The 17,639-nt window shown below is 40.1% G+C and overlaps 1 protein-coding gene and 1 long non-coding RNA gene across 9 annotated transcripts in view; both read left to right on the top strand.

The window, feature by feature from the left end:
* ESRP2 (epithelial splicing regulatory protein 2) overlaps nt 1-10,150 on the top strand; it is a 97,694-nt gene extending 87,544 nt beyond the window's left edge. For 4 of the 8 annotated variants that reach the window (XM_064160428.1, XM_064160426.1, XM_064160431.1 and 1 more), the window contains one exon: nt 8,767-10,150. In XM_064160428.1, coding sequence (XP_064016498.1) covers nt 8,767-8,925 — 159 coding nt within the window. In that variant the 3' untranslated portion in view covers nt 8,926-10,150. Of the gene's footprint in view, nt 1-397; nt 1,427-4,197; nt 4,264-6,098; nt 6,211-7,206; nt 7,613-8,766 lie in introns of those variants that run through there. The other 4 variants (XM_064160429.1, XM_064160430.1, XM_064160432.1 and 1 more) reach the window with 4 other exon arrangements.
* Nucleotides 10,151-13,111: 2,961 nt separating this feature from the next.
* Nucleotides 13,112-17,639, top strand: part of LOC135184551 (uncharacterized) — a 37,662-nt gene continuing 33,134 nt past the window's right edge. The window contains exon 1 of the long non-coding RNA XR_010306089.1: nt 13,112-13,331. This is a non-coding gene — a long non-coding RNA (uncharacterized LOC135184551). The remainder of the gene's footprint in view (nt 13,332-17,639) is intronic.

Raw genomic sequence — 17,639 nt, 5'->3', positions numbered from 1 at the left:
TGTTCTTTGTTTTTGCATTTGAAGAGCAGTTCATAGTGTTTGTATTGCACAATTAAGTGCTTCAAATGTGGCAAAACTTCTGATGAAGGTAAAAAGTTTGTTCTTCTGCCACAACCTCTTGTTGGTCACCAGTCACTGTTATTAAATGGGTCACTTCTTTGATTTCTTTAGAAGATGTCCAAATGAGATTTGGTTCATTATCTTATAAAGGAGCCAAGGAAGCCCGCATGTGGTAATGCCAGTTTTATACTTGTTCATTCCTTTAGGTTTAAAAAGAAGTGCTGACTTACTGTATTGGGACAATATGATGTCTCTGGAGCAATAACTAATATTTTTTTCTTTTTCCTTCTTTCCTCTCTCCTCACATAAATTTTTCTTTTTTCTGGTGGTGCCCAAGGATTTATTACATGATGCCTCTGCTTGTATATAAAGTGAGCCTCTAATAATCATCAGTGATTTGGGCATGGTTTTAATCTCCGTATAACTATTTGATGTTGGCATTCAGTGGGCTTTGATGTTGGTGTTCTGGGAACCATATTGGAGATGCTGAGATTAAAGGGTGATTTTTGTCTTGGTATGTCCTTGTTGGAAAGGAACACGTTTTAAAGTTTTAGTTCTTGCTTTATTCTCTTTTGTTTGCTTCCTTCAGTCTTCATGGGCTCTGTATATTGCATGTGTGCACATATTACTACCGAAGTGAAAGCACTTTTCTTACCAGACCTGCCTCTTAAGAGATAGACTTTGCTTATCATGGACTTCAACAAGCTGGTCTCAACATCAGTACATGCTTCTAGTACAAGCCAACAGATCAATATTTTAAATTTTATTTAATTGTATCAGAACTAGCCTATTTTTCAGTGCTTCAGCAGCTTGATTTCTTCCTGTAGTTGGCTTTCATGTTTTCATTCCAGCTTGCATATGTTTAATGTGTCTTACATCAAACAATCTTGAAAAACCTGTGAAGAATTTGAATAGTTAATCTTGGAGACAGTAAGTTTCACTATCACCTTTCTGTATAATATTGTAGTGTACTACAATCTTCCACAAGGATTATATCAGTAGTAGTTGAGTTGGAAACTAATGCATGTTAAATTGGTTTTTAATTCTACTGTGATGTAGCAGGGCCATCGATTTGACTCCACTCATATACTGTGTATATAGCTAAATGATACGTAACCAAAACCACAACAATAAACACCTTACAATTAAGAGAGGACAATGAGATGAGAGTAGTTGCATTTACAGGTGCTAAAACACCAACTGCTCAGCAGATTTACTATTTGGGTATTACTTGTAGGAAACTTTGCTTTATAACTCAAAAAGTATGTGATTGTGAGGAGATTTTTGTAAAATAAAAAAGGATTTGTATTTCAGATCCTATAGGGAAAGCCTGAGGAAAAAATGCAAAAACAGCTATTATACATAACAGACTTACCAGTGTTAGTTTATGCCATAGCTCTGCACGGCTGTAGAAGCAGTGAAAGAAATCAAGTAAATAAGGAAGAAACAAGTATAGGAGTTGAGTGGTGGATTTACATCAAATTGTTTGGATATCAGGACATATTTTTTATTTGCTGGCTCAATCCTCTGTGGATTTTACTCTTTGGCCACTACATGAATCAATGAGAAATACTTCTAGATGGTGTTGGTAGGTTTTTTTGCTTGTATGTTTTGGTGGGTTGTGGCGTTTGGGTTTTTTGTTGAATTTTTTTTTTGCTTATGAAAATGCAGGCTTATTGCTGTAATTGATATTCTGCAAGAACTGCTAGGTTTATGTGTAACTAGATGTAATTAAACTGTGCTCATGGTCTTAGCTGACCAAAAGCTAGTTCACAACTGTCATCTTAGGATTTAGTAGCAGTTGCCTAATTCATTGGAAGTATGTAAAATGAACTCATGTCTGCCTGGAAAAGACCATGTGGGTTAGTCCTTAGAAAGCAGACTTACTATTTAGGTAAGTTATGTCTAACTACAATAGTATGTTTCATTCAGAATTAGTTAAAAAATCAACTAAGAGAGCACTAAGATTTAGGAGCCACAGTCATCATCTGAGCTTTATTTAAAGTCTCCTGGGTTTACTGGTAAAGGTCAGGATGGACATGTAAGGACTTCTTTGTGTGTGTGTTTTCATGCAAGGGAAGCTTAAAATAAATACTGTTCTTTAAACCTGTACGGGGCTTAGGTGTCTTTTATCTGTACCTAAAGAGAGCTCTTGCAGTACATTAATCCTCCAGGTCTTCAAAGAATTTAAGACTCATTGTTTGGGGGGGGGGAGAGGTGGCTTGTGCTTAAAGCAGTAATAAGGAAGTGAAGGGAAGTGGATGGCTAAATTCCAAGAGCATTAACAACATTTCGCTCTTGTATCAGGACAGCAGCCTTCATTGTTACTGACTTTTTAGGGATTAGTTTTTTTTTCTCTGAAATGCATGCTTAAACAAAGAAGTATTCTCTTTCCTATGGATTCCTTTTGAAATCTGATGCTTTGGAGTCAGAGGGATACCCCATCCTCTGTGTGCCAATTCCAGGCATAGCACCTTCCGCCCAGGGAAACGAAAGAGGACGTGGTAGGGGAAGAATTCCTATTTACTGGTATTTGAAGTCAGCTGGCAATATAGACATTATTGTATGTTCACCCCCACGCTCTCAGAATAGAGGACACAGCTTGTTTTGCTTGCCTAAATTTATCTTCTACCTGGAAATTTTGCCTGTGTGGAGAAAACATCCGTGACCCTGTGCCTACTAAATGAGTGGTTACTGTTTCTGGCTGTGGCCTCCCACACTTAAAGCAAGAGACTAAAGGTGCACTATCTTTGAGCTGTATTTTTGGGAACAAGCATTATATATTTCACTCTCTGGTCTACAAAATGTTCAGGTGGTGTTGGTTCCAGAGAGCATTCTGGAGCATTCTGGTGGTTACTGGTGCTTATATTTGCGCTCTTAAGGTACAACTCATGTACTTCAGTGGCAAAGCCAGTTTCAGGTATTTCTTCTGAGGTTGCAGTTAACTAGTCATTAAAATTTATTCTGTGTTCCAGACTTTCTTTCCAAGTCTGAGAGCTAGATTTCTTTGTTTTTGGGAACTGTTCTATGATACGGTTCATTGGTAGTTTAGGCTAGAACTGCACCTGCAATCCTCAAGTGGCCATTTTGCCTCTGATGTTTTCCATTTCTGTCATTTCCCTTTGCTTTTTGCCCAGTTGGGGCATGTTTATATATACTTTCCAATTCTAATTTTGTTTTTATCAATGGATTTTTCCCCCTTTAGATTGCTCTGTATATGCTGTTTTTAGACTGATATTTGAATGTCTATTGTAGGAACAGCAAAAATGAAGTGGAAATCAGTGTCTCTCTAGTGACCTGGTTAAATCTGTGTAGTCTGTGAGGGGACAATAACGATATCATGTTACCCTCAACACAGCAGGTATTTCTGAAACAAATGGCTTGGAGAAAGACAAAACTAACCTTAAAAAAAAAATCAAAACCAAAACTACAAACAAAAACTAAACAATAGATGGAAAGAGAAAGTGTAGTGTAGTATCCTTTTATTAACCATTCTATCTTTGATTCCTGTCATCTTAAAAGCTTTGCACTGCTGTAAGAATAGCAGATAGTCTGTCTGGGACATGCTACCATATTGGAATAACAGCATCTTTTAGTTCAGAAGGGAAGTCCAACCCCACAAGAGCTGTGAGCCCCAGGGGAAAAGGGAATAAGGCAGCAGCTCTGAGAACAGGGGCTGTTTCAGTTCGGAGAAGCAAGTGAGTCGGGACAGAGATGCTAGTGGGACAAAAGGAGGGTAGTGAATGTGCTAAAAGTGAAGTCTGCTTTTAATTGTATTTCACTTCAATTGAAAGGGCACTATTGCAGTACTTGGTAACTTATACCAGTTACTTGTGAAATACCTATCCTTAGTACACAATGCATAAAGCTTTGTATTACCTCATGGTCATACTGTCTCAGTTCTCAGTAACGTTTATAGAGGAAACAAACTGCTACAATCCAGATCAGTGAACTTGCACTTGGTTGTACTAGGGGGCTAAATCAAATCGCTAGGTGGTAATTTTCAAATCTAAATGGAAGCAGAGTTTGACCTACTGCACTGCAGGTTAAGCTAGCAAAGCTGTATTTCCCTTTTGAGCAGTGAGTTTACCCTTGGCTTTACGGTTTGTCCTGTACAGTTGCATGTTTTTCTCATAGGTTTCTGAAATGGACTCAGAATCAGAAGTGTTTATGAAGAAGTACAGCTTTCTTGGGCAAGTTAAGGTAGTTTTCACGTCATTCACAGGGAATAAAGTTTCTCCACTTTATTTCCTGTCTTGATTTGCAGTAGTAATTTCTGAAATGTGGAAGCTTGAAGAATTTACTTCTGCCTTAACTGACTGGGGTCTCTCGCCAATCTATCTTGTAATTAAGAGTTGCTTCTATTGCTAGGTATTTTGACTTTTTTTCTTTCACTGTCTTTAGGCCTAGGGCTGAACTTTAACAACTGTGTTGTTTCTGTGCAGGGTAGTTTTCCCACTTTCACATTCCATGTTCTTTTGCATTTCAAGTGTAAACTTTAAAACATTGTCCCTTGCAAGAGATTTTTACCTACTGTACATCTGCTGATAATCTGAAGTATGTACTATCTTGAGACATTCCTTCCAAAGAGTAAACTTGCATTTTGTAGGTTTGTTTCAAGGGCAGGTCTGGGAACTGATAAATCTAATATTTGCACGGTCTGGTAGCCCTGGCAGAGACTATCTAGAAAACACTTATTCTATTTGTCTTTTATTACTGGCATGGGTCTAGATGTGAAGGTGGATAGAATTCAGTAGTAAATACTCTGGGAAGTTCTTTTCTTACATTCTCTGGGCTCCTGGTGGTTGTTCTCTGTGGAAGGTCTCTGATGGTTGGGTTGGTTCTCTTCCTTTTCAGCTTCACTTTGGATGGATACAGTGTGCCCTGTGTGCCCAAGTATGCATTTTTTTCTCTCCCTAAGCTGGCAGGAGACTTTTTGTATTCTAGAGATATCAAGGGAAAGCAGCATAATATGTTTACATTGCGTGCATTTGACAATTGTCTAAAATGGCAGTGATAAAAAAGAGCCAGTTTTGTGGGAGACAGGAATCTCTTCTGGCCACTGAAAGGGTATTTTATAGTTTGCATTATGCTAAAGATGGTGTCTCCTGAATTATAGGAACCACTCCAGTAGCCTCTTTAGCATGTGCAAGAATGCTTGGTCCCTTTCCAGGATATGCAATTCAGAAGATTTGAGATGTTCCCTAAGATCTGTTTTCTGACTGTTGATTCCACATTGTAGCAGGCTCTCCGGCAGTATATATGATGACTGCTTGGGCTCAGGATCTCATATGTTTCTTAGAACTGATCTACACTGGGCTTTTTTGGTTTAATTTATTGGTGTGGCTGTACTGGACAGGCACTTGCAATTTTAATATTCTTCTACTACAGATCTATCATGATGTAGTTACACTGTATGGTTTATTTATTTTTTCTATATGGAAATACACTGTACTAGTGTAAATGCTAATTTAAGTGCATCCATACCAGGACATGGGTTTTCTCTGACTACACTGGAGTAGTGTATGTAGTGCAAGTGAAGTGTTTATCACTCGCCCTGGAGAAGCTGCAGTTTGTCTTCGTGGCTACATAAAAAAACTGAACGAGATCTGTATGCTGCTTCTAATCCCCCACTTCAGCGTGCATGCTGGAGGGTGGTGTTCTGTCCCAGTGAGAGTCCTTAGTAGAAGCATGATTATGCATGCTAAAGAGTTTCGTTAGCAGATGCTGCAGTCTCATGAATAGAATGACAAAAGGAGCACTTCATGGTCTGAACTGTTTCCCTGCTTTGATAAGGAACAGTTCAAATACAAGTTTGGAATATTCCCCACGTGGGTTTACTTAAAGTCTATTTCTAAAAGCAGTAAAACCCATTAAGAGATGGTTGTTTTGTTGTTTTCTTTAACATGCCTAAAACTGTCTCCTGCCAGTTGTTATAGTTGATGCTCTTACTTATGGTTGCAAATGATCGTCTGTGTGGCTTGTACCAGAACTGTTCCTTCTCTTGCTGATTATCATATGTCACACTTGTACTGTAGTATGCACCTGATGACTACAATGGCCTTATTCAGCTGAGCGATCAAGCAAGGAGTGTGTTACAAGCACCGAAAGAGTGGGTCTGTTTGTAACTCTTTGTAACTTCTGAAGAAGGTAAGATGTGACTGACAGAAACTGCATCTTCAGTGGTGAATGGGAAGGGAAAGCAGGGCTTGCTGATACAGTTTTGCTTATATCATTTCCCCTTTCCTAGTTTGTGTTGGGATCCTTGTTTTATTCTTTCTGCTTTTGTCCTATTAAAAAATCAAGTAACTTAAGGAAATTGGTCATCTGTGACCTGTAGCCAATGGGATAGCAGTGATGGAGGTAGTGTGATTGCTTGGTTCTGCTCAGATAGTGTGTTAAACTTGCAGTTAGTGCTTGTTCCTCCTGTGGCGCTTTCAATCCAGTATTTTATCATAGAAGATGATGATTTTTTTTTCATGACATGGCTACAAAATGCATACACACAACGTGTGTGCAAAAGAATTCAAACCTCTGGCTTTCTCTTTGCTGCATGACATAGCTGTCTAGACATGGACTTATTGTGTCTTGATTTTCCTAACATAATGTGAACTACCCTCTTTGTTCCTTTCTTTCTTTGGTATAGCGGCGTTCTAGTGTACCTAACTAAATTTGCTAACTCTAAACTTGCCTGCATTTTTTACACTAACATAATTCTTAGGGGCGTTTTGGTGTGATCTGTGGAGTGTTTGGTATCCCAATGCAATTGTATTTTCTTCTCCTCTAAAAAATCCCCCAAAACATTCAGTATGCAGTGAAGGCAATCAAATACTGTGCCTTGATAGAATTATCATTACAGATAAATTTGTAACAATTTGAATCTGTTTGGGGAGAAAAATTATCTCTAAATCTATATAAAAAATACCCTAAAACCAGTGTGTCTTAAAATGAAACTCAAGAGTTCTATTTAATTCTTAATTATATTGCTTGCAGAATGTGTAGACTTCCCTGTTCTATTTACATGCAACTCCTATAATATGAATTTCCAGATCCTTTCATTGGTATTACACCAATGCAGCTGTTTTAACTACTTTTTAAAGCTCTCCTCTGTGCTCAGATGTCTGACTTATCCACGTGTGTTTTCAGCTGACTCTGAACTGAAATATTGAACTTACATTCAGGACTCATAGTAAATGACTCGATCCTGTATGGATTAAAGAGCTGGTTTGGAGCACACCATCTTTTAGCTCTGAATTGTGACTCAATACAAACTGTGTAGAGCTTTCTCTTCAAGCACAGCATTGGTTTGAAGTAAACCAAGATTGCTTCGAAATCTGATCTGGGCTTCAGATTTGATAGGTTTTATTTATCCTTCAATTTATTTCTGCATGCTATTTCATGACTGACTTCTGTGAGAAGTAATGCCTGTACCCACTGTCTTATAGATGCTTTTTATTTCTGAAGTGTTATATATATACACACTTAAGATATGAGTGTTGCTTATATCTTAAGGATGCTTTTGCTGCATTCTAAGTGTTTGGGTGAGTGAAGCTCTGCCATGTACTTGCTTTCTTTTTACGTGTTTGAATGTGAAGCTAGCCAGAAACTGCTGCTGGTAATAATTGAGAAGACTGTTTCTTGCAGCATACCAGGCATGTAACAGTTCTACAAAAAAGTGAAAACCTTAAATAATTTAACAGGATATGTCCTGTGAAATTAAGTTGAAGTGAATTAATAATACTCACAAAGCTATTGGCTTTCCAGCATTGAATATATATTTTGTCTAGCACTGGTGTTGCCAACAAACTAATCTTGTATGCTGAGCTTTGCTACTTCAACCTGTGGTTTTGAAACTTCACTGGCATCTATTTCTATTGAACAAATAGGATTTCCAAATTTAGTTGGGAAGGACTGCCAGCATGTTGTGAGAAATGGTTGGGGTTCCACAGGGCAGACAGAGATGTCTGCTTTAAACTTAGCAGTTTGGAACTGCCTGTTAAGAACTACTGAGGGATGATGCACTACAAAGTAAAATCACCTCCAACTAAATCTCATTTTTTATCCTGTTTTGGTGTGTGTTTGGTTGGTTTTATTTTTCCTTCTTGGCCTTGTAAAAAGGACAATAAAGATTGCTCTATTTCAGTGGGACTGAGCCAAATTTTAGTTGGCTTTATCAGCCAATCTTTCTTGCTTTGTATACAATGCTCATCCTTCCAACACACAACTCTGACATAGCAATTTTTTTCCCTTTAATTGTTTTTTTGAAACTTTGAGTGTGAGCACTCACAAGCCTTATAATAAGCCTTTGTCACTTGGCCAATAGTCTACATAGTACAAGAATTATTCGCTGAATGCCTGGAACTTTCTTGCTCCATCTACCCTTTATTAACATCTTAGCTTGATTTTTCATATGAATCTTTAATCTGAATTAGTTCTTTAGCAAAGTCTTTACAGGGAATTAGGCCTTCATCATCCTGTTCAGCACACCAGCAGTTTAAGAGCTGCTGCCATTTGCCAAGCTAAAAGCTGAGTTCTTCTGGTCCCTTCCCCTCCTTCCCATTCTCACATCCAGAATCTTTTTGCCACAGACACAGAAGTGGAGTGAAACAGATGCAGAGCATTAAACTGCATTTCCAGGTGGGGTCTCTGGTCTTAACCATTTTGGTTTTCGTTTCTTTTTTCTTTTGTCTTCTTGTGCCATTGCAGCTCCATGCAGATTCCATCCTTGTGTTTTACAACTTTAGTGGCCAGCCCAGTGGAGAGGCCTTGGTGACTTTTCCAAGCTTGGACCTAGCTAAGAAAGCAGTGGCTGAGAAAAATGGACAGCTCCTGGGAAACTGCTGTGTAGAACTGTACCTGGTCTAACTAAACACTCTCTGGGGGCTGGGGAAAGAACGTCGCACTAGACACCGTGCCTTTTGCAAAATAAGAAGTCTTCCCTTGCCACCCAGGCAGCAGCAAATGTGCCCTTTCAGCATAGTACGTTGGGATGTAGAGTGGTGCATGTCCTGTGTTTAATTGGAAAAATGGCATGCCTTATGCCAAAGATAAGTGAAAGCAAAGATTATGCTGTTAATTTACTTAATTTCTAATGTACTTGTTTAAAACTAAGCAAACCTGCTCCTGGCATCTAGTTAATTTGAAGACAATCTAATAGCACTTCAGCTATCATGACCATGGAGAAAGGAACCTTTCAGTAGCATTTGAAGTGGAAAGCGAAGCTGGAGTCATTCAGAGTCTCCTGTGTTTAGTTTGTAAGCATTTACACTTGACAAAGTGTGTGGGTTTTGTAGAGTTTAAATGTCTTTAGAAAGGTCTTTTGGAATGCATAGCTTTCCCAGTTCAAAGCCTAGACCATACTGATAGATATATTTTGTTGTTGTTGTTTTGTGTTGTTCTTGACTGGAAACCACCAGGATGCTGGACCCCAAATGCAATTGTGTTCTCATGTTTTCATTATACATTGTTTTGCAAAAGCCATATTTGTCTCTTACTGATGTAGTGCTGCCAATATGTAAAGCAAAATAATAAACACAACAACAAAACCAGAAAAATCCTCCTGTGCCCTAGCCCCAAACTATTAATCTCTACAGGACAAAAATGGCACATAAACCTGAGTACTAATAAGTTATATTTTTTTTATTTAAGCTTAATAGCTTTCAGATACTGTATTAAAGATTTTGCTCTAGTTTATGTGCATGCAATTTGTTTACATCTTTAAACTCCTTTATTTGTATATTATGTAACAACAAGATCTGTTGGAATCTGAATCCTCTAGTGCATGTTTTCTTTTTCCCTGTGTGTGTATATACATAAGCTAGAAGAAGTACTTTTACGTCATGTAGCATGTGTTTAAAAAAAGACATCTGCTGTAGAAGCACTAAATTACTTTGTTTTTACTGTGCCTTACTTCAAAACCATTCCAAGTGCAATACCAGCAGAGCAAAATGTAATGAATCCAATTGTGACATGTTCATAGATGTCCGAATTGATTTTTTTTTTTGATAGTGTACAATTTGAGTTGTACTTAAAGGAACTGAATGATGTATGCTTCTTTATATTACAACAAATAAAAGAGATGCTTACGATGTGTTTTGGCTCTTGAAAGTAACTTAGGCTTTGTTTTAAAGTGTTTTCATGGGGCATCACTCTGTGATAAATAACCTTTTACTCAGTTTTCTTTCTCTTTAGCATACATACCTTGCAAGAGTGCTGTGATTTTTTTGTTTTGTTTTTCCACACACTGCTACATGTTTCCTGTGTAGTGGAACACTTTTTAGGCAGTGTGTCATAACAGTTTACAGGTTTAGTTCTGTTACTCTGGTGCCAGATGAAACAGAATATTGAACTTGAAATTGTGTTTGGTTTTAAGTGACCTAATAAGTCTCTCGCTTTTCTGTGCAATGCAAAAAAAGCTCACAATCGAGCCATCACCTTTCTGGAAGAAAAATATATGGGAAAGGTAAAAATCATACTAAGATAGAAGGCTTGTTTCTCTCTAGTCAGAAGCATCCCATGCCAGATACCATCTCATTACTAAAACTTCCCAGCTGCAGTTTTATCCCAATCCAGTGAGACTGGATGGAAATATTTTCTATTATCTTAATGTGTGACTGTTTTAATTCCTCCATTTCTTACACCATTACATTCTCCTGTGGCCTAGCTGCTCATTTCTTGATTATGGCTTAGCACTCACAGAATCCTGGAATGGAGGGGGTGGAATGGACCTCTGAAGATCATCCACTCCAACTCCCCTGCTAAAGCAGGGTCACCCACAGCAGATTGCCTGGGGTCATAAGGGCTAGGTGCATTTGGAATCTCTCTGGGCAGCCTGTTCAGTGACCTCAGCTTTGTCACACCAAAGAAGCTACTCCTTCGGTTTAGATAAAGCCGCCTGCATTTCAGTTTGTGCCCCTTGTCCTGTTTCTGGGCATCACTGAAGAATCTGGCCCACTTGCCCTTCATCTTTTATTAGATGTTATGATCCCTTCTCAGTCTTTTTTCTCCAGCCTCAGGCATCTCAGGATTGAAAAAAATCATATTTTTCTCACAATAGTCTGTAGGGAACTTGTGGGTTGCTGTTAGCTAAAACAGTGCTTTCTTTATTAAAAACAGCTCCTGTTTCTGCCCCTTCCTTGGCAGGTTGGACAAGCTGAGCCAGATAAGGCTGGCAGGAAGCACCTCATGTAGCATGAGGTACATCCATGTTTTGGATGTACAAATTTCCATTACTCTTTTTAACACCTTTAAGCCATAGTCAACAATAATTACTGTTTAAAAGTGCAGTTCCATGCTAAAAGGAACTGAAAATACTAACATTCTGCCACGGGGGAAGAATGGATCTGTGTCCATTAAAGAAAGCAGCTTTAGCTATTCCTACTGCTGTTCTGTCCTTGTCCAGCATGAGATTGTGAAAACTAGTTACAAAAGTTTAACCTAGGTTTCTCAGACTGTGCATTTGGGTGTGTCAAAACCTAACAGGTGCTTCGAGGGGGACCTACTAGAGGCCAGCAAAGGTTAAGTGCGGAATCCTGCACCTGGGGAGGAATAAGCTCATTGAAGTACAGAGAAGGGCATGGCTTACTGGAAAGCAGCTTTAAGGAGAACCACCTGAGCATCCAACTGGACAGCAAGCTGCTCATGAGGTAGCAACATATCCTTGTGGCCAAAGCCACAAGGTGACTTGGAATGCATTAAGTGTGTCCAGCATGTCAAGTGAGGTTCTCCTCTGTCCCAGTGAGACCACATCTAGAATCCTGGGTCTAGTTCTGGGCTCCCCAGTTTAAGAGAGGCAAGGGACTACTAGATAAAGCCTGCTGGAAGCTAGTAAGATGAGGGGACTGGAACACCTCTTTGGGGAGTAAAGGCTGTGAGAGATGCATCTGTTTAGTTCAGAGTGAACTGAGCAGGAATCTTCTCACTGCTCAGCAGTATCTGAAGGATAAAGGGGGTGATGTCAGAAACATTTCAATTATGTCTAGAGATATGCAAGGAGCAAAAAGCATAAACTGTAACCCAGGAGGTTGTATCTGAACACAAGTTAAAAATCCTTCACCCTGTGAAGATGCCAGATTCCTGGAGCAGGCAGCCCAGAGAGATTGTGGAGTCTCTTCTGGAGCGATTCCAACTGCACCTGGCTCTCGGGAGCCTGTGCAGCCTGCTGTGGGTCACCCTCCTTCAGCTGAGGGGTTGAACTAGCTGATCTGTAAAGGTCCCAGCTACGGCCCACCGTTCTGGAAATCAGTGACTTGTGAACAGCAAACATTATCTTTGCAAGACGACTGCAAGAGAAGTGAGGGCATTTTAATTAGACCAGAGACCCGCAGGTGCGGGGGACTGACGGCACACGCGGCCTGGGGACACTCTGAGCTTTGTTGCTTCTATACAAGACTCTGGTCTTGCCTGAAAAAAAGTATTAACAGAGAAAAAATGTAAGAGAATAAGCGGGGGCACAGGTTAGTTCAAAGCATCGTGTTGCCGCGTCCCGCACCAGAGTACCACACAGCAGTAGCAGTGAGAGGGACGCCTGCCCCGACCCCCGCCGGGCTGGGCGCCGCGCTGCCGCCGCTGCCTGGCTGCAGAGGGGGCCCGGGGCCCGGCAGGGCCGCGCGCTGCTGGCGGGGCCGCAGCCAGGGCTCGTGCGGCGCGCGGCCGGAGGCTCACGCGGGCAGGCTCTCCTCAGCGCCCGGCTCCCCTCAGAGCCTGCAGCGCTGCTCCGGCCTCGCTCTCTGCCCTGACCGTGAGGCGGGCGCCAAAGCTCTGGCACCCCCAAAACCTGACAGCGCACAGGTAAAACAGCTTTTGCTTTAGCCAAACCGTGTTTGCAGTTGATGTTCCAAGTTTTCCTCGCAGCGAGTCGAGGTACAATCTTCCCTTCCCCGTGTTGTCTGTCTGGGCCAGGTGAACATGGCGCACTTGGCCCTGAGTGGTTATATGGCTCAGCTGTGAGGGGGGGAGGTCGCTCCGGGGTCAAGGGGAGGGGTTGTGGTGAGATATACAAATACTTTGTGTGTTGAAAAGCGCAAGTATGGTAAGCGGCTCTCAGAAGTGGAGGTGTGTTTGTGTGTTACCTCTTGACTGTGACTCTGGAAGTAACATGTACCTGAGGTCATGTCAGTGTGAAGTTACTGGTGTGCGTTTTGCCAGTGGAGGCTTCGTAGCCGGTAAGCTGGCTTGCAAATCTACCAACTCTTCACGACTGGAACGTCAACGCTTGCATTGTGCATCTTCGAATGATGGCTTATGTCACTGGAGGAGACTCAGAACCTGCGGTAAGGCCTGGTTATTTTTTCTTTTATGTGTGCATTTGGTTTTTGTGACCATACGGGTTTGCAGAAAGTTAAAGTGATTGCTGTCGTCACATGCAATTGGTTTGATGTTAGAAGAATACTAAGTGTGGAAAATGCTAAGCAGGTGAAATTTCGGAAAGAACTGTGATTTGACTGTTAAAAAAAGGTCTTCAGGCTATCACCAGCCACAAACCATGGTCTTCAAGAAGCGTACTCTGTGCTGACAGTTGGCAATGCTCCATACTTGCGCTTGTGTTAGTTAATATATCACTGAAAATCAGAATTAGTGTTGTCTGTATTGTGTTTCTTGGTATTGTGCTTTGGTATAGCTAGATTGAAGATGATGCCTTCACTTGTATATTGCTGTTCCTGTTGTCTTGATACTAGCAGTTTGGTCTAAGAATGACTCATGTGGTGGTTTATGCCACATAATGTCATTTTCTCATTATAGAGAAAAGACATTATTATTTTTGTTTGAGATGAGGTGAGATGGGAGAGTTTGAAAAGGCCACTCTCTGGTTTAATAGTTGCAGCTGTGCTTCTGGATCAGGTGTATTGTGTTGGAATTTAATTTGCAGAGCAGACTTGACTTGCTGTAGAGAGGTTTGATGCTTGTTTTGCTTTCATTTGTGAGCCATTTTCAGGAAAAAAATGTTAGGAAACTGAATCTCTGATTTTTAAGAAATAAAGCATTTCAACATGTTCATTTTGAAAAGTTACTTGGTCATAAGGCTTGCTGTTTAACTGGTTGCATCCTGTTTTGTATGGATCTGTATTGAGAAAAGTCCACAGTAATGGATTTTGAGTCTACCACTTACAGTCTCTTTGAGATTCTGATTGCATCTAAAGATGACCTGAAACACCATATAGCAAAACTTCTCCTGCTATCTGCTACTGTAATCAGTTCAGAACTTTGCTTTTTTAGATTTACTGATTATATGTTTTTTTTTAAAAAGCAAACTCAAAATAAATGAGCAGTCTGAAGGGCTTTGCTCTTTTGTTGCTGTTTTTATACAATCAGGTAAGAGCCACAATATTAATTATTTGGAGACTCAAACATTGAAATATGATGGGGTGATAATCTAAACTTCACAATACCTGTTTCTTACCATATCCTAGAGTGGCTTGGGTTGAAAGAGACTTTAAAAATCATATAATTCCAAGTCTCTGCCATGGACAGGGACACCATCCACTAGAACAAGTTGCTCAAGGCCCACCCATACTGACCTTGAACACTTCCAGAGTTGTTTGTATTTTGGTGTGTTGTTATATACCTTTTTCATTTTACTGTTTCATGTGATGATTAAAAAGTAAAATCTAGCTGCTTGATGTTGGTTTCTGTGTGTTGGCTGACAATAAAGAACAGAGCTGACATATTTTCTTGTTTCTTTCTGTAAAGATAAGTATTGTTATAATTTTGTTCAATGTTAGTTGGGTCTTTGAGATAAAACATGTCCCATAGCAAACGATACTTGTGTGTGGTATTTTGTCTTGTTTTGGGTTTTTAAAGTAATCTTTGCTTAGAGGCAGGAGTAGGAGTTGTAGGTTTATTAGAAGCATCGACGTCTTAGTTCAGCATTGTGATTTTGTTAACTTGGAGTTTGCTGCCTGCACTAATCTGTGCTAACAGCAGATGTCTCCTTTCGATCAGGGTTTACAAGTAGCCTACTTGAAATATAACTGCGTAGAGACCTGTGGGTATCATTGTTAGCAGCTTCTGTTTACAAATGTCAGTAAATAGCCTGGTGCCTGTTAGGCTTAAAATGGGAGGTCGTTTCCTGTAAAGCAGTTGATTTAATTTATTTTCACTTTGTTCTTGCTTTTCTGTTTTGAATGTTTTCCATGTAAAGCGGTATATTCATTGATATTGCATAAAGCTGCTTTGAATTGTCAAAATTTATTTCAAATTGTGAAAATTACAGTAATACGACTCTAGTTGGAAAAATAAACGTTTCCAAGTTGCACTACAAAAGAAATCATTAAAATCTCTTAACAGAAACCCAAAGGAGCCCATGAAGTGTGACCAAGTTGTGAGCCAAAAATGATTGAACATAGGGAAAGTAAGGGACCAAGAAATTAAAGGAGAATTACTCTTAAAGACAGACGATGAAAGAAAGTAAAAGAAGTTATACCAATAGCATAAGAGTTTAAGACAGACTAGATATGGTAGCAAAATCAATGACTGCAGCCTAAGCTGGACATGTGTGTGATTGTGCAGGCTCTGCTCCCAATGGGTAGAAACGAGTGTGATGTTTATTCTTTGACTGATTTACTTGCTCTCAGCCTCGTGGCTGGTTCTTGATTTCCTCGTGTGGTATAATGGCTTCAGTATTGGCACGGTTTCACTCAAAGAGGTGGTGACTTTCTCAAGCTTCTTGTTCAGCTTTTCATTGCTGGGTGGTGTCAACCACTGCTGACAAATTTGCTGTGCTTGCTGTTTTGAATCCTGTTTCCAGCCAACTGCAGATCCACAGCTGCTGGGTATCCTGGCACAGTGGTCAGATAGTCAGGGACATTGGTACTTTCCCTCCTCCTTATGCTGTCTTTGCAGAGCAGACTGTGCATATGGCTAAGGGGGAGCTGGAGCTCAGCATGAGGGGAGTCACACTTGATGTTTCATTTCCGTCTGAGGAGTCTGATGTTGTGAATTGCCCCCTGTGTGTGTATGTTAATTTCCCTTTGAAAAAAAACAAAACAAAACCAAATTGATGAGGTAGACTTGATGTCTGACATCCCTCAAGTAATTTTTCTGTGGTCATGGTGATCACCATAAACTGACAGTCTTGCTCAGTTCTCTTTGTAGAGGGTCTCTTTTGTGTTAAATGCTTCAGTTACACCATATATGTAGTATAGGGATGAAGTTTCATAAAAATGGGGAGAGATTTTTAATATTTGGTAGTCTTGTGTTCCTCTAGTACTTGCCATGTTTTGGTACTGTGAAATTAAACATGACTGAAAGGGTGGAGTTGTATATGTATAGTTTAGCTATTAAAAAAAATAGCCAAATGCTCTGTCCCACAAAGCTTACTCTTCAAATGCTTGTCTTTGTAGATTTTTGTTGCTTTGAAGCATTCCCTTGTATTGAGTGTCATGAAGTTTTCCACACAGGTCAAGCATAAGTAGGATATTCTGAAGTAATTTAAAATGCAAATGTAGTAATAGAACTATGAGGAAAAATCATTAGCTCTTGAAGTGAGTTGTTTATTAAAGGGCCTTGTACTCTTCTATATTCTTTTCAAATTAAACATAAGAAGCTCATTTGCAAGATATATTTTGGGTCAAAGCAGGTAAGTAATTTTTTTTACATTACCAATTCTAGCATTAAAATCCTGAGGTTTTTCTGATTTTTTTTTTTCCCTTCCCTGTAAATGCAGTGAATGTTTTAGTCAGACTTCTGACCCTGTACTGAGTGTTGATAGCAGAAAGTACAAGGCAGAGTTTAGAGAAAAATTGGCAGGGTTGAGCCAATGCCAGTAGAAAAAAAGATTTACATTTGTGAAAATGCAGCCCACCTTGTGTTAGAAACTTAGGAACATTCATCAGCACCTTTTACTGCTTGTATGCTTTGAAGGATATTCTTCCTTTGCTGAGCAGTAAGGAAAAATGTGAAGAAGGTGATCGTGCATTGCTTATGTTTTGAGAGAGTCACTTTTACAATAGATCTGGTGAACATGCAGTTGTTTGGGTTTGTATCAATCTCTTGTGCTGGTCCTTGCCTTCTGGCTTAGCTGTCACAGCATTGTGCCTTTTGAATGGTGAGAGCAGGCTTGTTCATTTGGTTTTGGTCATTGCTTCTTATCAGCACTGAATTCTCTGCTTCCTTGGGGTTTTGGCATTTTAGATAACCAGAGAGTCTACCCCCTTCACAACTGAAAACTATGTACTTAACTCATCCCTGAAAAGTTTATACACCAATGCACACAGCATGGGAAATAAGAAGAGTTAGAAATCCATGTGCAATCACGAGGTTATGACATGGTGGGACGGCTCATATGACTGGAATGTGGTCAGGGATGGATGTGTTCTTTTTAGGGAAGACAGGTCAGCAAGGCGAGGTGTTGGAGTTCCTCTTTATGTGGGATCAACTAGAATGTCTTGAGTTCTGTCCAGGGGTGGATGAAGGGCAAGTTGAGAGCTTGTGGGTGTGAATTAAGGGACAGGCTAGCATGGGTGATACAGTTGTGGGCGCCTATTACAGGCCACCTGATCAGGAGGTTGGTGAGGCCTTCTACGGGCAGCTAACAGCAGCCTCGCAATCACACACCGTGGTTCTCATGGGGGATTTTAACT

Source organism: Pogoniulus pusillus, chromosome 20 (genome assembly GCF_015220805.1).
Source record: "Pogoniulus pusillus isolate bPogPus1 chromosome 20, bPogPus1.pri, whole genome shotgun sequence".
Taxonomy (NCBI): Eukaryota; Metazoa; Chordata; class Aves; order Piciformes; family Lybiidae; genus Pogoniulus; species Pogoniulus pusillus.
This window is presented reverse-complemented; position numbering and strand designations above follow the sequence as displayed.